The sequence below is a fragment of the Amphiprion ocellaris genome, chromosome 3 (genome assembly GCF_022539595.1).
Source record: "Amphiprion ocellaris isolate individual 3 ecotype Okinawa chromosome 3, ASM2253959v1, whole genome shotgun sequence".
NCBI classification, from domain to species: Eukaryota; Metazoa; Chordata; class Actinopteri; family Pomacentridae; genus Amphiprion; species Amphiprion ocellaris.
Genome location: NC_072768.1, coordinates 33692605 through 33708878, shown reverse-complemented (window position 1 = coordinate 33708878; position 16274 = coordinate 33692605). Strand labels below are relative to the sequence as shown.

Sequence of the window (16274 nt, the reverse complement as noted above, 5' to 3'; positions counted from 1 at the left end):
CGGTTTTATACCAAAATTTGTAAATAAACCACCTAAACAACATTTTGATTGCATTTTTTTTATGTTTATTTTTTCTTTCCTTTTTTTTATGATTAACAACATAACTGTGTCAGACTGCATGGAAGACATTAAGTTCTCTTTACTTCGAGTCATGGTTGTTGCGTTTCCATAGAGCTACAAGACTTCATATTGCAGTGAACAATGAGCCCACAGTGAGTAAAAATGTAAAAAAAAAAATAAAATAAAATAAAAAATCACCCAGAAACTGCTTGGGGTTCAGATGGTTCAACTGTGAGATTAAATTTAGTATCTGACACACACATCTGCTGTCTTCTTCATAAGTGCACACAAAATCCAGATGACAGTGGAGCTTTAATGGTGGTGGTATAGACTTCCCCTCACATGAACTCTCTCCTGCCTCCTCCTCTTCTACTTCCAGCCTTCATCTTGGGATCTAATTTAATTCCTTGCTCTTATCTAATGCAACCACTCTGCTCGTCTCTGCTTGGCCTCCATCCGTCTCACCTCATGATGTAGTTGTGTCCGTCGATGGTCGCTCCATATCCGGCCCCGCGGAGGTTTCCCGAGTTTCCCACGACGGCGCAGCGCAGGCAGCGTCCCGGATCCCACGAGCCGTATGGCGACCTTCCGGGAATCACCTGCGATAAAACAACCTCCATCAAATCAAGCAGACTGGATTCACACTGGAGAGGAAATGAAACGAGACGCCAGAACAGCAAGACGCATAAAACACCCTAACCTGCAGCTCAGACCTGACTGTGAAAATACATCCTGCTCGCAATACTGGAGTGAATTCTTTATGAGAAGCCGCATGAAAAATACATGAAGCGCTTCTGCCCTCGGGGAGCCACACTGAGATATTTAAACATACAGACTGATGTGAAGCGCTGCGCTGTGTTTGCAGACACAACGGGGGAAAAAATAAGGTACACAGGTCACAGATAATGTGTAATAAAGACAATCTGTTCCACTCAGCCTTTGGACCGAGATTGTGAAGTAATGACTTGGCTGATTTCAAAGCAGCGCGGTAATGGAAAGATGAATTAATAGTAAAATAAAATACCTGGAAGAGCCTCAGAAGCACCTGCTGGATGCTGTGGGGTTTAAACTGGGGCTGCAGCATCTACAGAGAAAGAGAAAGTCTGGTTAGGAAGCTTCCCCTCTGCAGGCAAATCCGATCTGACAACACACTTTAAATTTAGTTACTTTCCGTGTCTGCATGTACTCGGCAGCATTCATGTGCAAAAAAAGCAGGTGCTTGTTCTTCTTTTGTGGCTTTCTGTGTGCATATATGTGTTTATGGAACAAAACTGTGTCAGAGTGAATGAACTGTGGTCAGAGGAGTGGAGGTATTGTCCACATGAGGGAGACGAGGAATTTTTAGTAAACAGGCTGCAGGTTTCACAAAACCACCAAAATTACACCATTTATCAGAAACTGTCAAATCAGTTTAACTGTCATGGTATTTCATCAGAATCATTTCATTCGACTTGTCTCATTAAAAAAAAAATCGCCTAAAATAAACAGCTTACTCTAATTAGATTGTGTGAAAAAATAAAAATTCTGCACTACTGAGCAGAACTGTGAAGCCATAACTGACTTGTCTTCAACCAACAGTCACGTAAAAAAAATTCAGAGACTTTTCAGCTGAACAGCAGCTGTGTATTGGTAACACCTTGGGAAAATGTCATTTCACTTAAAATATATTTTTACTTGAATAAAATGGTTATTAGACAAATAATTTCTAATAACAGTATTTTTTTCCAATTTTTTTATAAAATAAATAACCAAAGAAATTTACATTTTCTCTCAAAAAAATTATGCCACTCAACCAAATCAAAGCTTTATATTGTTGTATTTCATGAAAAAAGCTTTATCCTACATGACTATTTCAAAAACTCTCCCAAAATAAACTGCTTAGTCCAATTAGATTCTGTAAAAAATAAAAAATTCTGCGCTTATTGGTACAACTGTGAAGCTATTATTGACTTGGAAAAATGTTATTTCATTTGTATTTAAACAATTCAAATAATTTACAATTTTTATAAAATAAATAAGCAGAGAAATGTACATTTTCTCTTTTTAAAAATGTATTCTCATAACAATAATAATAATTATTGATGTTGATTACAGGTTGTTTTTTTTTTTAATTTTTGGGTCAAATAAAAATATAAAGGAAACTAGCTTTTATTTTATAATTTGATATTTCTGACAATCTAACTTTGTTAATCTGCATAAAAGACATTCTTGTTTAGTTCTCACAGCCTCTAGTCGTGGTTGTTCTGTTTCCATAGAGGTGAAAGACCAGTTAAAAAAAAAAAAAAAGCCTTACAGTGAGTAAAAAATGTAACACAGAGCAGAATGATTCCCTAAAACTTTAAAGTTCAGAGGGTTAATGAATATCAATGAAGTTAAAATCAGATAACTACAGTGTGCAGGTTTACTGTGGACACAAAACGTGAGTTTTACTCCAAAACAAGTAAATAAACCCTCTATACAACATGCTAATTGCTGTTTTTTCTGTATTTTTCCTTGTTTTTTTATTACTTACAGCATTATAGTTGTATGCATGAGAGATTCTTGAGTTCTAACCATGGCTGTGTTGTTAAAAAAAAAAAAACAGATGGCAGTGGAAGAATAGATGAAAAATCTCCCAAAGAAAGCAGTGTGGGAGCGTCTAAGCACCTTGTAAACTTCTCACTCCCACCAAGATCGCTTTTTTCTGACTATTTGTGTCCGGCTGGCTGCACATAAACCGTTTGGAAACTCGAAAACCTCAAGAATAAATAGAGGGCGGATTAAAAAAGTAGAAACTTCCATCAAAAGGAAGTAGCAGAGGAGAGAGAATAGAGGGTTTAAATGGAAGACGAAGAGCAGAGGAGGATGATACTGTGGGTGATTCTGTACTTTAGGTGTCTTTCTGTCTGTCAGAGGATTAATGGCTAAACAGCAGCATGAATGCAAAGCTATTACTGGTCTGCACACAAAAAAAAACCCTCATATTGAGATCTCTTTGACTGCTGTGAAAGTGGCTTTAATGCACTGTTGAACAACTAGCTTGAAAACATTAAATGCCATTTAAGAGTTTTAGCTCAAACAGAATCCATTATAATGTTAATAAGCAAGGTCGCCTAATTAAAACAGATATGAAAGCAGAGCTGTAAAAAGCACTAAATAAACCACAGTCAGAATAGTAAATAGGATTCAGACCGAACAGTTCAAATATGAAATTATTGATGAGCTACTTAACAACAGCAGAATATCTGGTAATTCTTTTAAGATGCAAAGCAGCTGAGGAAATTGTGCACATTAACACGGCTGCAGTCGTTCTACTATACTGGCTGTATATAACCAATGACCCGTTGGTTTGTGCTTAGTTTGAAATTTGGCCGACGCTGTCTTGGTTTTTTTGAAACCGGATGTTAAACAGCGAGTGGTTGAATTTACTGAGAACTCGAGAACAATAAGTTGGTACACACAACATAAACCCGAAAGCATAGCCTTATTTCCCAAACTCTTTTTATTGAAATCATAGGGATTGGTTTCAGTTTTTTGGTTTCACATCAACATTTTCAACCATGTACTTGGATTTGTATAAAAAAATATATGTATACATGTAAAAATTGATAAATAAATGATAATAAAAAAGAAAATAACACTAATGATAATAATAGAAGGAATAATAATAATAATAAAGAATGTAAATAAATACATTTTGAGAAGCTATACGTATAGAAAATATATGTTCTGTAGAAAATACATCCTAACACTATAAAATAAGTGTCATAAATCTATGAAAACTGCTACCAGTGCTCACCTATCTCTGTCATTCTTCTTCAATGCAATACATCATGGTACATTTTAGTTAATTGCTGTCGATTGCATTCTACTTTTCATGGTGCATTGTGGGATACTTTGAGTGACTAAATAAGATCTAACGATAGTAACTTGGCATTCAAACAGCATTACAAACTAGCCATACATACTAGATGGTGACTAATTTTGGACGCAGCAAAAAAATGCGATTTGGAAAGCAGCCATTTTGTTTTCCGCTTCTTCTACTCTTATTTAATACAGCTCTCCGTAATGTAGCCTATAGCGCCACCTTCTGGCAGCCTAGTTTATTCACTCCCGACCAAATAATGGAAAATTACTTTGTTTTTGTTAAATTTCGCAACTTTTAAAAAACTTTCTTGACAATTGCATGGAAGCATGACTAATAGAATTCAACTGATGTGTTTTTTTTTTTGTTTGTAGAGGGCCAATACTGATTCTGATCATTGGTAGTCAAGAAAGTCTGGTAATCAGTACATTAAATGGAATGTTTTAAGAGTGTGTGATAGCAGAGAACCTGCCTTCTTCATCAATAAGGGTGACCATAACTGAATATGTAAAATAGAAGTGACCAAATTTGGACGATCTCCGCTGGTTATGTGGCTCCACTGAGATTGATCAGTTTGTTTCCTGCAGTTTTATTAAATTAAGAAAATTTTTCACTGTTGTATCACTTTTATTTGTGAGTGCACAGCTTCCCAGCCTGGACTCTGTCTATGCTAGCCGGCTGAGGAAAAAGGCGAGCAGCATCGCCAGAGATCCCACACATCCTGGACACAGACTGTTTGCCCCCCTTCCATCAGGGAAAAGATTCCGGACATTAAAAACAAAAACGTGCAGACTGCGAAACAGCTTTTTCCACAGAGCTCCGGCCGCCATCACACCCATTGCCCCACCATCCAGACATTCCCCCCTCCCAGCTCATCTGTGCAGAACTCTACTTTATTCCTGCAACACTTGACCACTTTATCAACACGGACAACTTTACTTTGTATATAGTACTTTGATTCTTTTTATTTAGTATTTTTGTCTGTTTTTATTCTTATTTGCACTGCTGCTAATTGTCGTGTTCTTCCAGACAAATTTCGTTGTACTTCTGTACAATGACAATAAAGTCTCTTTATCTTATCTTTATCTTGTCCAAGGTCCAGATCTTAAAGCATTAATAATTATTGTTTTCCAGACTCTGTTTCAGGTTAATCTATGGCCGCTTTCTAACTTTGCTGCTAGTCGTTAGCTTAGCCTTAGCCACAATGAGAGAAGCTAATTCATTAGTTAGTGTTTCTTATTCAGTTTTTGCTGCTTGAGAGACATTTGTGAGACCACAGAGTAATGACAGACAGAGAGAGGAGGCTGCATCAGACCTTAAGTAGAACATTTATCAATAATTTGTCAATAAAAATACAGATAATTGGAAAAATGCCACATATTGGCCACGATAGTCAGCCAGGCTGATCATCGGTCTATCCCTTATGAGGACTGATGCTTGGGGACTGTAGTTGATTCCCGGAGTGAGTGCATGGTGGAAATAGTGGTTTTATCCCCAGAGTCTGTATCTAGTTAGTCAGATTAATGGCTACTTGAAAAACCAAGAACTCGACCTTTAACGTCAAAGCTGTAAATCAGGCACCTGTCACTTCAGATTGGAAGAGTCCTTGTTGTTCTCAGAGGCATGAAATATTGTGAAGCCAACAGTCCAATGTCAACGGTAAAAAATCCATTTCTGCTGTGGTCTATTCATTGCACTGAGTCTTTCACCGTGCTGGATCTCGGTGTTGAAGCGCCTCATTGTGGGACGATGACACAGACGAGCAGCCGACAAAGACAAGTTGTCCAATTAAAAATAAATATTGTCACTGTTTGAGTATCTCCCAAACCAAACGAACGGATGTGCATTCATGCATGTGAAGATAAAGCAAACACCTGCACACATTATAAAAAAAATAAAAATCTCCCCCAAAACAAAACTGCAGACACACAAAAGTTCCATCAGGATATTGGCAGCCTCTTCGCCACAAACCATTTTTTCCTTTCTGCCTCCCTCCCACACAGCAATCTTCATTTTCACACTCCTTTTGTCACCGCTGCCTTTGCACCCACCACCGGCCTTAATTCTCCCAACACAGATCTCCTTCGCTCACATTTTCATTCATGCATCCTCTCCAACACTCTCCCTGCTCTCATGTCTGATTCCTTTTCTTTAATTTCCCTCGTTCCCTCTTTGTTTCTCCTCCTCCTCTCGTCTTCCTTCGTCTCTCTGGGACGCCTTTGCAGCTCATCAGCGCTGATCAGAGACCAGTAATCTTTCTTTTTTTACACCTTCTGACTGTGTTTCTGTCGGCTCTCCTGTCTTCCTCTGTTCCTTCCCTCCATCCTTGTATCTCCGGCTGCCTGCATGATGCCCAGAGCCAGCTTGGCGTTCTGCACCGCTGTTGTTCAGGGGCTACTAATTTTTGGCAGATGTTTCTCAGCAGCCGAGCCAAACGCCGTCTTGCTTCCTTCATCTCGGCTGTCTTCTGACTCCTCAAGTATGAGCTTCCTGGCACCTACGTCCAAGTAAATACCCGTTTTCTTTTTCATTTAAAACAATGTTTCACTGCTGCTGCTTCCAGGGGCCACACAAGGTGCTCAAACTGAGCTCAGTTATACAGTAACTGTCAACTAATTGGAGATTTATGCATTGCAGCACAAAATTTCTTGTGCATATATTAACTTTTAAATAATATTTACATCCAGTAACTACCAGGTGAACTACTTACCAAACAAAACTGGAAAAAAAAGTTGATTTAACCCCTAAAAACTACTTTCTGTATATAAAAGTTACATATTTAGCTATTTTTCTCCATTAAAATAATTCCTTTGTACCTTAAAGCGGTTTAGATGTGACGATGCATCTTTGCTTCTTCTAGAATGTGCAGATCTATGAAGCCCTTGTCTTTCTCTTATAACCAAGGTGCAGCTCCAGCATACCAGCTCACCTACAACTTTGCTAAAACCTTGTAAAACTGCTCTACACTACCTCAAATTATTACATTTTCACAACAATTTCTGCTCAACTATCTCTGATTTGGCAGATTTTTATGGCATAAAATATGGATGTTTATTAAGATATTTATTAAATTCTAGTTAGATATATCAAATACTTGAATACTAATTTTTAAAAATGCCAATCTATTAATTTTTGTCATGTTTTTTTCCCGCAATTTGAGCCTGTTTAAATGGCGATTTCTCAGGAACGATTTAAGATACAAGCCCGAAATTTCACAGTTGTTTCTCATCATGACATTGATTCAGAATCTGCAATTCTGAACAAAGAGATCAAATAGTGTCTAAATATGGGTGAGTTGAAAATAAGAAAAAACTGAAGCTGGAAATGGAAAGTCCCATCTTTGTGCACATATTCGCAATAAAATTCATAATGCAGATTTCAACTAGTGATATTTTCTGAACCACGTGTATGCACCCCAAAGACAAAAATATGGCTCAATCCAAGTAGAACAGAGAATTGGTGATTATTCCCAAAGAAATTACACAAAACTGCATGACAAGTCTCCTCCAAACTAAGATTTATGCCTAAAAAGTGGGATCTAACATTGAAAAAATATGCCCATATAAAAAAAATGTTTACTTTCTTAATTATATTTGGATAGTCATTCTGTTGTCCAGATGCTGAATCAATGAAATGATGAGAAATAACTATGAAAAAAATCAAGCTTTATTTTTAATAGTTTCTGAGATGTTGTCATTCAAACAGCTGCAAATTGCAAATTGCAAAAAAAAACATGCTGAAAGTGGGTTGATAAGTGTTTTTTTTTTTAATTATCTCAAAAAATTTACAGATACCATTGTAACTATCCATAGTTTATGATTTTACAAAGTTTCTACATTTGAAATAAATACAATATGGGCATTCTAACAAGGATAAAAGCCTGGATTTTCACCACAAGGGGTGCTGAAAACAACAGTTTGAAACGTGCTGTTATTTTCCACACAAGGACAAACTAAATCAACGTTTCACAAACAGCAAACAAATCCCAAAATCCAATCAATGCAAGCAATTTTTCTGCCTCAAAACGATTAAATGAATTATTGAAAATCACCCGGAGTGATTTTTCAAAGAATCAAAGCAACCAGTGGAACGTCGGCTTCTTTAATCAGTAAAAAAAACTGGTGGTTGAGTGTTTCTAATCCTCAGTGAGAAAATGTTTGAACAAAGCTACAACAGCATTCAAGTTGTGAACAGCAAAACAATTCCTCAAACTGTTGTCTTTCATTTAATGCTTCCTTTCCTGAGGCAGGAAAGCACAATAACACATTAAGCTTTGATTGAACAGCAAATACTGCAATCACGCGTGCACATAATCATTTGTTTTCATTTCCTCCGCAGAGTTGCCTGATTGGACTCGGAGAGAAAGAAATAAAAAAATAAGAAAATCAAGACATGGAAGAAGACAAACAATTAAATAAAGCGGATTATTTTGCCATTTGGTTTGGTTACATCAGCTTTCCATATTAGAGCACTCTGAAGTAAAGAGTATCCTCTCAGAAGAAGCAGTAATGGACTGTGGAGCCTCTTTGAATCACTGATGTCTGTTTTCTAGAAGGTCTGTACCAGGAAACAACCTTTTATTCTGTCTTCTGATTCCCAAAAGTAAACACCGGACCTCCTTCTCACCTTTTACATTAAAAAAAAAAAAAAAAAAAGCAATAACGGTTAGAAACACAATCCAGAGGCTGGTCCATTATTCCTCTCGCTCTCTGCCATCCATTAACTCATGTTTAGTTAAAATGGCTTTATTGATTTGAGTGCTGGAGATCTGCTGACTGCAATGTCAAAGATATCCGGCAGTTGCTGTGAGGAAAGGTCAGTAAATCCTCATTTAAAAGCCAGCAGGAGCCGATCGAGGCCTAATTCATAGATAGACACAAAGGAGAGTGAAATTATTTGAAGCCTGTTACAGCAGCTCCAACAGTAAACGAAGCGAAATGAAGGCGTGTAATTAAACACACGTCATGTAGGTGCGGCGCCACGAAAAAATGCATTGTGGCTTTTGGAGAGTGGACATCCATTTCCATCAGCAGCAGCTCACCTTGGAGCTCCGCTGCTGTGAAAATGGACGAAATCCATCAGGACAATTGAGTTTGGATTAATGAGGGAACAGGGAGAACTTGAAAATAAACGCCCATGAAGGGAGTTTACATTCATTACTTTGAAAGTCCGCAGACGCTGCCCTGTTTATCCGGCCTGCAGAGATGGGCAGCTTTATAGCCCCGGGCCCTGTTTCATTCAATCCTAAATTATGAGAGCTTCTACCAACACTTCTGCATGGAAAAAAATTCTACACGTTTCCCAAACAACTCATAGGAGCTTTTTAAGGTCAGTCAGTGCATGAAGAGACGAACAGCCAAAACATCAAGTCGTCTTCATGTCTCTTCCAGCCTTTAAATTTTTTTTTTTTTTTTTTTTTGTTATTATCCCTTATTAATCCCACGAGAGGAAATTCTGATTTTCGCATCTCTCCCCAGTTGGGGGAGTCAGAGCAACGGGTCAGACACAGTACAGCGCCCCCTGGAGCAGGAAGGGTTAAGGGCCTTGCTCAAGGGCCCAAAAGTGGCCACATCGGCTTGAACCTCTGACCTTCTGATCAGTAGTCCAGAGACTTAACCGCTGTGCCACCACTGCCCCCCAGTGTGACTCTATAGCGTTGCTTCATCCAGATGTGCAGATCTATGAAGTCTTCACCTCCCTCTTTTAACCAAGCTCACCTACTACTCTGCTAACACACTGTAAAACTGCTCTCAAATTATGATATTTTCACAACAATTTCTCCTCAGCCATCTCTGATTTCACTACATGTTTTATAGCATAAAATCTGGATACTTCTAAAGATATTTGAGAAATTTTAGCTTGATACACCAACTAGTTTCTGAGATGTTTTTTTTTTTTTAAGGTTGCCCGTTTTTAAGCATGTTTTTTTCAGCTTTTTGAAAAACAGTATCTCAGGAACTATTAAAGATAAAAGCCTGAATTTTTCACTGTTTTTTTTCATCATGTTGCATTTTTGTCCAAATATTTTTCATTTTCTGACTTCACTTTGTAGGCATAAACTTTAGTAAGAAGGAGACTTAGCACATAGTTTTGTTTAATTTCTTTGGGAATTATCTATATTTTGAAACTACAGAACATTTTGTTTTTGTGGTACAACTTGTCAAACCTGCTCGATCTGTTAGTTAAGTCCAACAAAATAACTTTTTAAGATTTAAGCGACCTTACTTAATTTCCCTCCGGGGATTAAATAAAGTCAGTATAAGTTTAAGTCTAGTGTTTCATGTTTACAAAGTATTTTATGGTTTTTTTTTGTGTTATTGTGACATGCAGCTACACGTAGTTCAGAAAATATCACTGGTTGGCTTTGAATTTGTAAGTCCTGCAAAGTTGGACAAGCAGAACAGTCTCTAATTATGGATGAGCTGAAATAAGACAAAAATTTGAAGCTATCATGAAAAGTCCCTCGTTTGTGCACAAACAAAAAACTGATAATGCAGAAGTCAACTAGTGATATTTTCTGAACCACATGTAGCTGCAATAATACAAAACAAAAACATACAGAATGCTTTTAAATATGAAATACTTTGTCACAAACATGAAAAAAAAGTTATTTCTGCAGGTTGTACCACAAAAGCAAAATATTGCTGAATATATAATAATATAGTCAATAATTAAAAAAGGAATTAAAAAAACCCTGAATGCTAGATCCCTACAGGCCATTTTTGGTCAATGCCCAGTTGTTTGGAGGCATCCACTTTATGCTGTGATGAAACCTTTCGTTCCTGATGGTAGTGGGCTCTTCCAGGACGATAAGGCCTCCATCAGAAGGACTTGAGGGGTCGCTGAATGGTTTGAAGAGCATGAAAATGATGTGAATCAGATGCTTTAGCCTTCACAATCAGCAGATCTCAGTCCAACTGAACAGCTGAGCATGATTTTAGAAAGGTGTGTCTATTACCATCATCAAAGCACCAAATGAGGCAATATGGTTTGGAATAATTGGTGTTCATCCTTCCAGTATTGTTAAAAAACGTGCAAAATCAATGCCGGGGTGCACTGAAGACACTTTAAATCGTTTTTTCCTTTAGTTTTTCACCTCTCTGATTATGCGACAGCTCACATATCAGCAGCAGTAAGCAGAAAAGTAAGTTGAGTGTCTGATCCAGTTAGATGATTGCCGATCACATCAACAGGCCCATGTAATGAACGATTCTAAATAATCATGGAGGAAACAGCTGCTCTGCTGCGAACGTAACGCACACAGTGGAGATGCACATGTGGATCCTGCTGCTGCTGCTGTGTGTCGGCTGCAGGGATTTATTTATCTCACAAACTACATACAAACAGCTGTAAACAGAACTCCAGCAGACGTGTTTGACAGTTCAGAGGAGCTTGGCAGGAGGAGATGTAATTGCTGGATGGATAGACGTGATGTATACTACATATCTGTGTCTGCAGGCTGGTCCACTGATATCCAAGCTGTGTTTGCATGTGGAGGCGTTTGTGTGTACGAGAAGACTGGCAGATCCAATTCGCAAAGCAGTTGTTCAGTTAATTTGTGTGTGTGTTTTTCCGTGTAATTTCTTTTCTCAAATATAAGCATCTCCGAACCTGCTGGCAGGTTTGACAGGCATGTTGATTTAAAATTTTTTTTTTAAAATGGCAAAATTACACCATTTATCACAGCCAGGAACTAAACCAGAAGACAGAAGTAATGGCCAATTTTCAATTATGGTTCTTGAGCTGCTCAGGAAATGTGCTGTTCTGTTGAAAAAAGGAACCAAATCTAAGATTAAAATTGTGGTATTTCATCAAAGTCACTTTATTCGACATGATAATTTAAAAATGTTACAAATAAAGTGTGTGTACTAACCAGATTCTGGGAAAAAAATAAAAAATTCTGCGCTCCTCTGCGTAACAATGAGGCCATGAGCGATTTAGCTGTGAGAAACAGCCACATGACAAAAATTCAGATTTTCGGATGAAATGCAAGCTGTGTTCAAACATCTAAATCAAAGCTTAAAATTATGATATTTAATCAAAATCATGTTATTCACTTTATGGCTTACTTAAAACAATTCACCAGAAATATACCATTTCTATGACCAGATTCTGTAAAAAGCAGAAAATTTTTGCACTGCTTTTCACAACCATGAAGCCGTGACTGACTCAGTTTTGACCAACAGTCACATGATGAAACTTCAGGGACTTTTCTGCTAAACTCCAGGATGTGTTTACACACAGGAAACAGTATGGAGACAAATCAAAAATGTATAAATGTGTTCATTTTAAATCATCAAAATTACTCAATTTATCAGAGCCAGAAACTGTAAAAACAGAAAGAACTGTCAGATTTTCATTCCTTAAACTGCTTTTCTGCGATGTGTCATCAGAAAATTAACCAAATCTAGGCTTAAAATGATTGGATTTATTAAAAATCCTATTTTTCTACATGTCTCATTACAAATTCAGCAAGAAACTGTTTACATTAACCAAATGTTATAAAAAAATAAATAAATAAATAAAAATCTGCACTCCTTGGTGCAACTGTTAAGCCATGACTGACTCCACTGCAACTGTCAAAAATTCAGTAATTTTTCGTCTGAACTGCAGACAGTGTTTACACAGAGCAGGTAGGAAACAGTACGGAAATGAAATTGTAAGTAGTAAATTATGACGTATGTAGCGCCATCTTTCTGCCAGTATTTTTAACACGTGAACATTTGGAAAATATTGTACATGTTGACTACATGTTTGTTATTTTTTGTGAAACAAGAAATTAATCTGTCCATCTATTATCTATACACCGCTTAATCCTCATTAGGGTCACGGTGGGGATGGGGTGGGGGGGGTGGGGGGGCTGGAGTTTATCCCAGCAGACTTAGAGTGAAGGCAGAGGACACTGGACAGGTCACCAGTCTATCACAGGACTATACACAGAGACACACAATCACACTCACATTCACACCTATGGACAATTCAGAGTCACCAGTTCACCTCAGCATGTTTTTGGGCTGTGGGAGGAAGCCTTAGAAAACCCACGCCTGCACAGAGAGAACATGCAAACTCCATGCAGAAAGATCCCAGCAAGGCCGGGACGTGAACCGGGTTTCTTCTAGCTGCGAGGCGACGGTGCTAACCACTGAGCCACTGTGCAGCCCAAAAGAAATTCAGCTTTCCTTTTTCTTTCTTTACACTTTATGACATTAGAACTCTGTCAAACATCACAGAAGCCATTTTTGAGTTCTCTCAGCGGGTTAAAGCCAAATGCCACACAGAACATCAGTGTTCACAAGCTCAAAAATGAACAAGAGCAATAAAAACTGGAATGAAATTTGCAGTTTACGATTATGCCTGTAGATTCCGTGCGTCTTTAGACACTCAAAGATGTTTTTTATGATCATCTTAGCCTTAAGATGCTTTTGGGAAACCGAATCCTATAGTTTTATTCTTTAGTTCATTTTATTATCCTCTTGTTCCATATTGTTCTTGTTTTCAGTCCAACCTTCCTATTTCTCTGCTTTAATTGTAAGTCTATAAATCCTCCCTCTCTTTTTCCTATCACTTGTGTTGCCTCTGTCTCTGCTTTATTTTATTTTCAACCTCCCTCGTCCACTGCTGCTCTAAATTTTTTCTGCCTCTCATTTATTTCCCCTCTCCCAGTTCATCACCTCTCTGTTGCAGTGTGACCTAATGACTTGGCAGCTGTTGGCCTGTGTTTGCAGTTTTCTGCCATTTCAGAGCTGGACCAATGATCCAGCTTTGAAGCAGCCGGTGAAGGACACCAAACTGGAAGCGCCACACACACACAGGCACATTTATTCTTAGATTTAAGCGGGAAAACACACCACAAAAGACGAATCCCGACACGCTAAGACAGGGCAATGACTCTTTAATTAGGTGCCTCCCGTCTCTCTCTCTTGGAAGACAGATTCATTTGAGTTTTTGTACTCATTACTCTGTGGCAGTTTAAGGAAAATCCCTGTTTGTTTCACTTCCCGACATGAACACCATGACACATGACTGGCAGGAAGACATGAGGAGCATGTAGTTCTTGTTTGAGGGGGATTGGTTGGCTCAGCGACGAGGAGGGATGAGGAGGATGTGATTATGATGTATTATACCCGCTTATGTCGGTGTCCTAATAAACTTATATCTCCCGTCGCGCACACAAATAGAAAGTGTTTGATGGAGCTCCAAACACTGTCGAGACTGATTAGATAATGTAGAATATGTAATCTTATTATTGCGTTATGTTTAATGAATATCAATGAAGTTAGAGATGTTTAAACCTCTGAACCCTAAAACCCACTAAAGGTTCAGTGTATTTTTGTAAAAACTGCCAAAATTAAACCATTTAGTGGAGTCAGGAACTGCAGAAACATAGAGAATTGTCAAATTTTTAACTTTCTGATGGTCCTCGAACTGCTTACCAGTGTAGTTCTGTTGGAAAATTAACCAAATCTAGGTTTAAAATTGTTGTATTTGTCTTAATCCGACTTTTGTAAATGTCACGTAAAAATGTAAAAATAAAATAAACTGTTTACATTAATCAAATATTGGCATAGGCTAAAAATTCTGCAATCCTTCATGCAAGCATTAAGTCATAATTGACTCAGCTGCAACCAACAGTCACGTGTAAAAAATTCAGGAGCTATTTGGCTGAACTGCAGGCAGTGCGTTGAAATGTAAGTAGTAAAATATCTATAGTATGTAGATTCACCTTTTCCCCAGCATTGGTAACACTTGCTGTCACTTTTTAAATTGTATTTGACTGATTTCTTATTTTTTTCATTTTTTATACAAATAAATAATGAAAGAAATGTAATTTCTTCATTAAAAAAATACAACAATACAACTTGGTTAAAGTGCACAAAAGACAATTCTCTGTCCTCCATGGTTGTACTGTTTCCACAGAGGTGCAGGACTTTCTTGCTGTGAGAAATGAGCTTTAAGCGAGTGTAAATGTGACAGGAGAGAAAAAACACCCCCAAAATTCTGGAGTTTAGAGAGTTAATGAAAATCAGTGAAGTTAGGGATAATAAATCAGAGCATAGTCTGCAGATTTACTGTGAGCAATGCAAAATGTTAATTTTACTTCAGAATAGGTAATTAAACCAGCTGAACAAAATTTGATTGTTAAGTTGTGACAGTTTTTTTCGTTGTGGTAGTTTCAAAAAAGCACTGCACATTAATTCCCACTCTGATCAACAACCTCCGACCTGGAACACTGAGATAAAGGGACTTAAAACTCAGACAGACTGCAGCAATTTGCATCATGATTATAATGATTAAGATCATTTTGCAAATAAAAACTGCCTTTAACCAATTTAATACCTAAGAAGTTCCAAATTTATCAAATAAAATCACTTTTAGACATTGAAAAATCTACATTAGATAAAGTTACAGCTGCTGTATGACACTTTTAACATAACATTTTAGCCAAACATTGCGTGGACAAACCATATGTTAAGTACTGAGCTAAAGCTAATTAGCCTAGCTGAGCATCAGGGCTGGAGGCAGTGCAATCAACTCAAAGGGCTTATTCCAAAGTTCAAACAACAACAGTTCAAAAGCTCATTAATTGATCTGTAGTTTAGTCTGTAATGGGTTTTACAGGAGATTATGAGCCATTACTTAACTGGGAGCAAATAAACAAGATAAAACCTGCTCATCAGTGAGCTCTAGAGGCGCTGGCAGGAATATTTTGGTCAAAGAGTGACGTTCAGCCAATCTAACTCTCAGCTAGAAGGAGAATGAGTGTATTTCCTTGAACTAATAACCTCGTCTCAGATGAGGCGTACATTCTTAAATTCTCTTGAACAATGGAGGTAAAAATCCTGTTAATTTTAATCGACTCACAGTCGGAGAACTTGTTTGAATTGGATTAGCTGCTAAATCGGAGGTACAGAAGATTAAGAACTGCATTAGACCATTAGACCATCTGTTTTTTAACAAGAAGACTTAAGCTATGAGCCCATGTGCATAAAAACCTTTAGGTAGAAGTTTACTGCAACACCCAAAGTGCATTTTGGTGCGACACATACATTCACCAAGTTTAAAATTCTGTTATGTGTGATGCTTACAGCCAGAGCTAAGGATTAAGGTGTTGAAATAACATGACATGCAGCTTAAATTAGATCAAAATTTGTCATTTTTGATCAATTCTGCAACTCTGACACAGTTTTTCCCTTCATAGTTTCAATGTTTTGCTCCAAATCGTGCAGGTTTCATGTTTGTTGAATTTTTTTTTGGGAAAGAATCGCAAAGAAGAAATAAATAGATAAATCTATTTTTCATAATTAACTTAACGTGTTGGGTTTATGCATTTCAGCAACCAAAAAGGGCTCCATCAAGCCGAAAAACTCAG

At 37.6% G+C, this 16274-nt stretch overlaps 1 protein-coding gene across 1 annotated transcript in view; it reads right to left on the bottom strand.

Moving 5' to 3' along the window:
* st3gal2 (ST3 beta-galactoside alpha-2,3-sialyltransferase 2) overlaps positions 1-16274 on the bottom strand; it is a 94121-nt gene that overhangs the window by 16130 nt on the left and 61717 nt on the right. The window contains exons 4-5 of the mRNA XM_023282333.3: positions 1085-1144; positions 526-659 (exon numbers count right to left, since the gene is read on the bottom strand). Coding sequence (XP_023138101.2) covers positions 526-659; positions 1085-1144 — 194 coding nt within the window. The remainder of the gene's footprint in view (positions 1-525; positions 660-1084; positions 1145-16274) is intronic.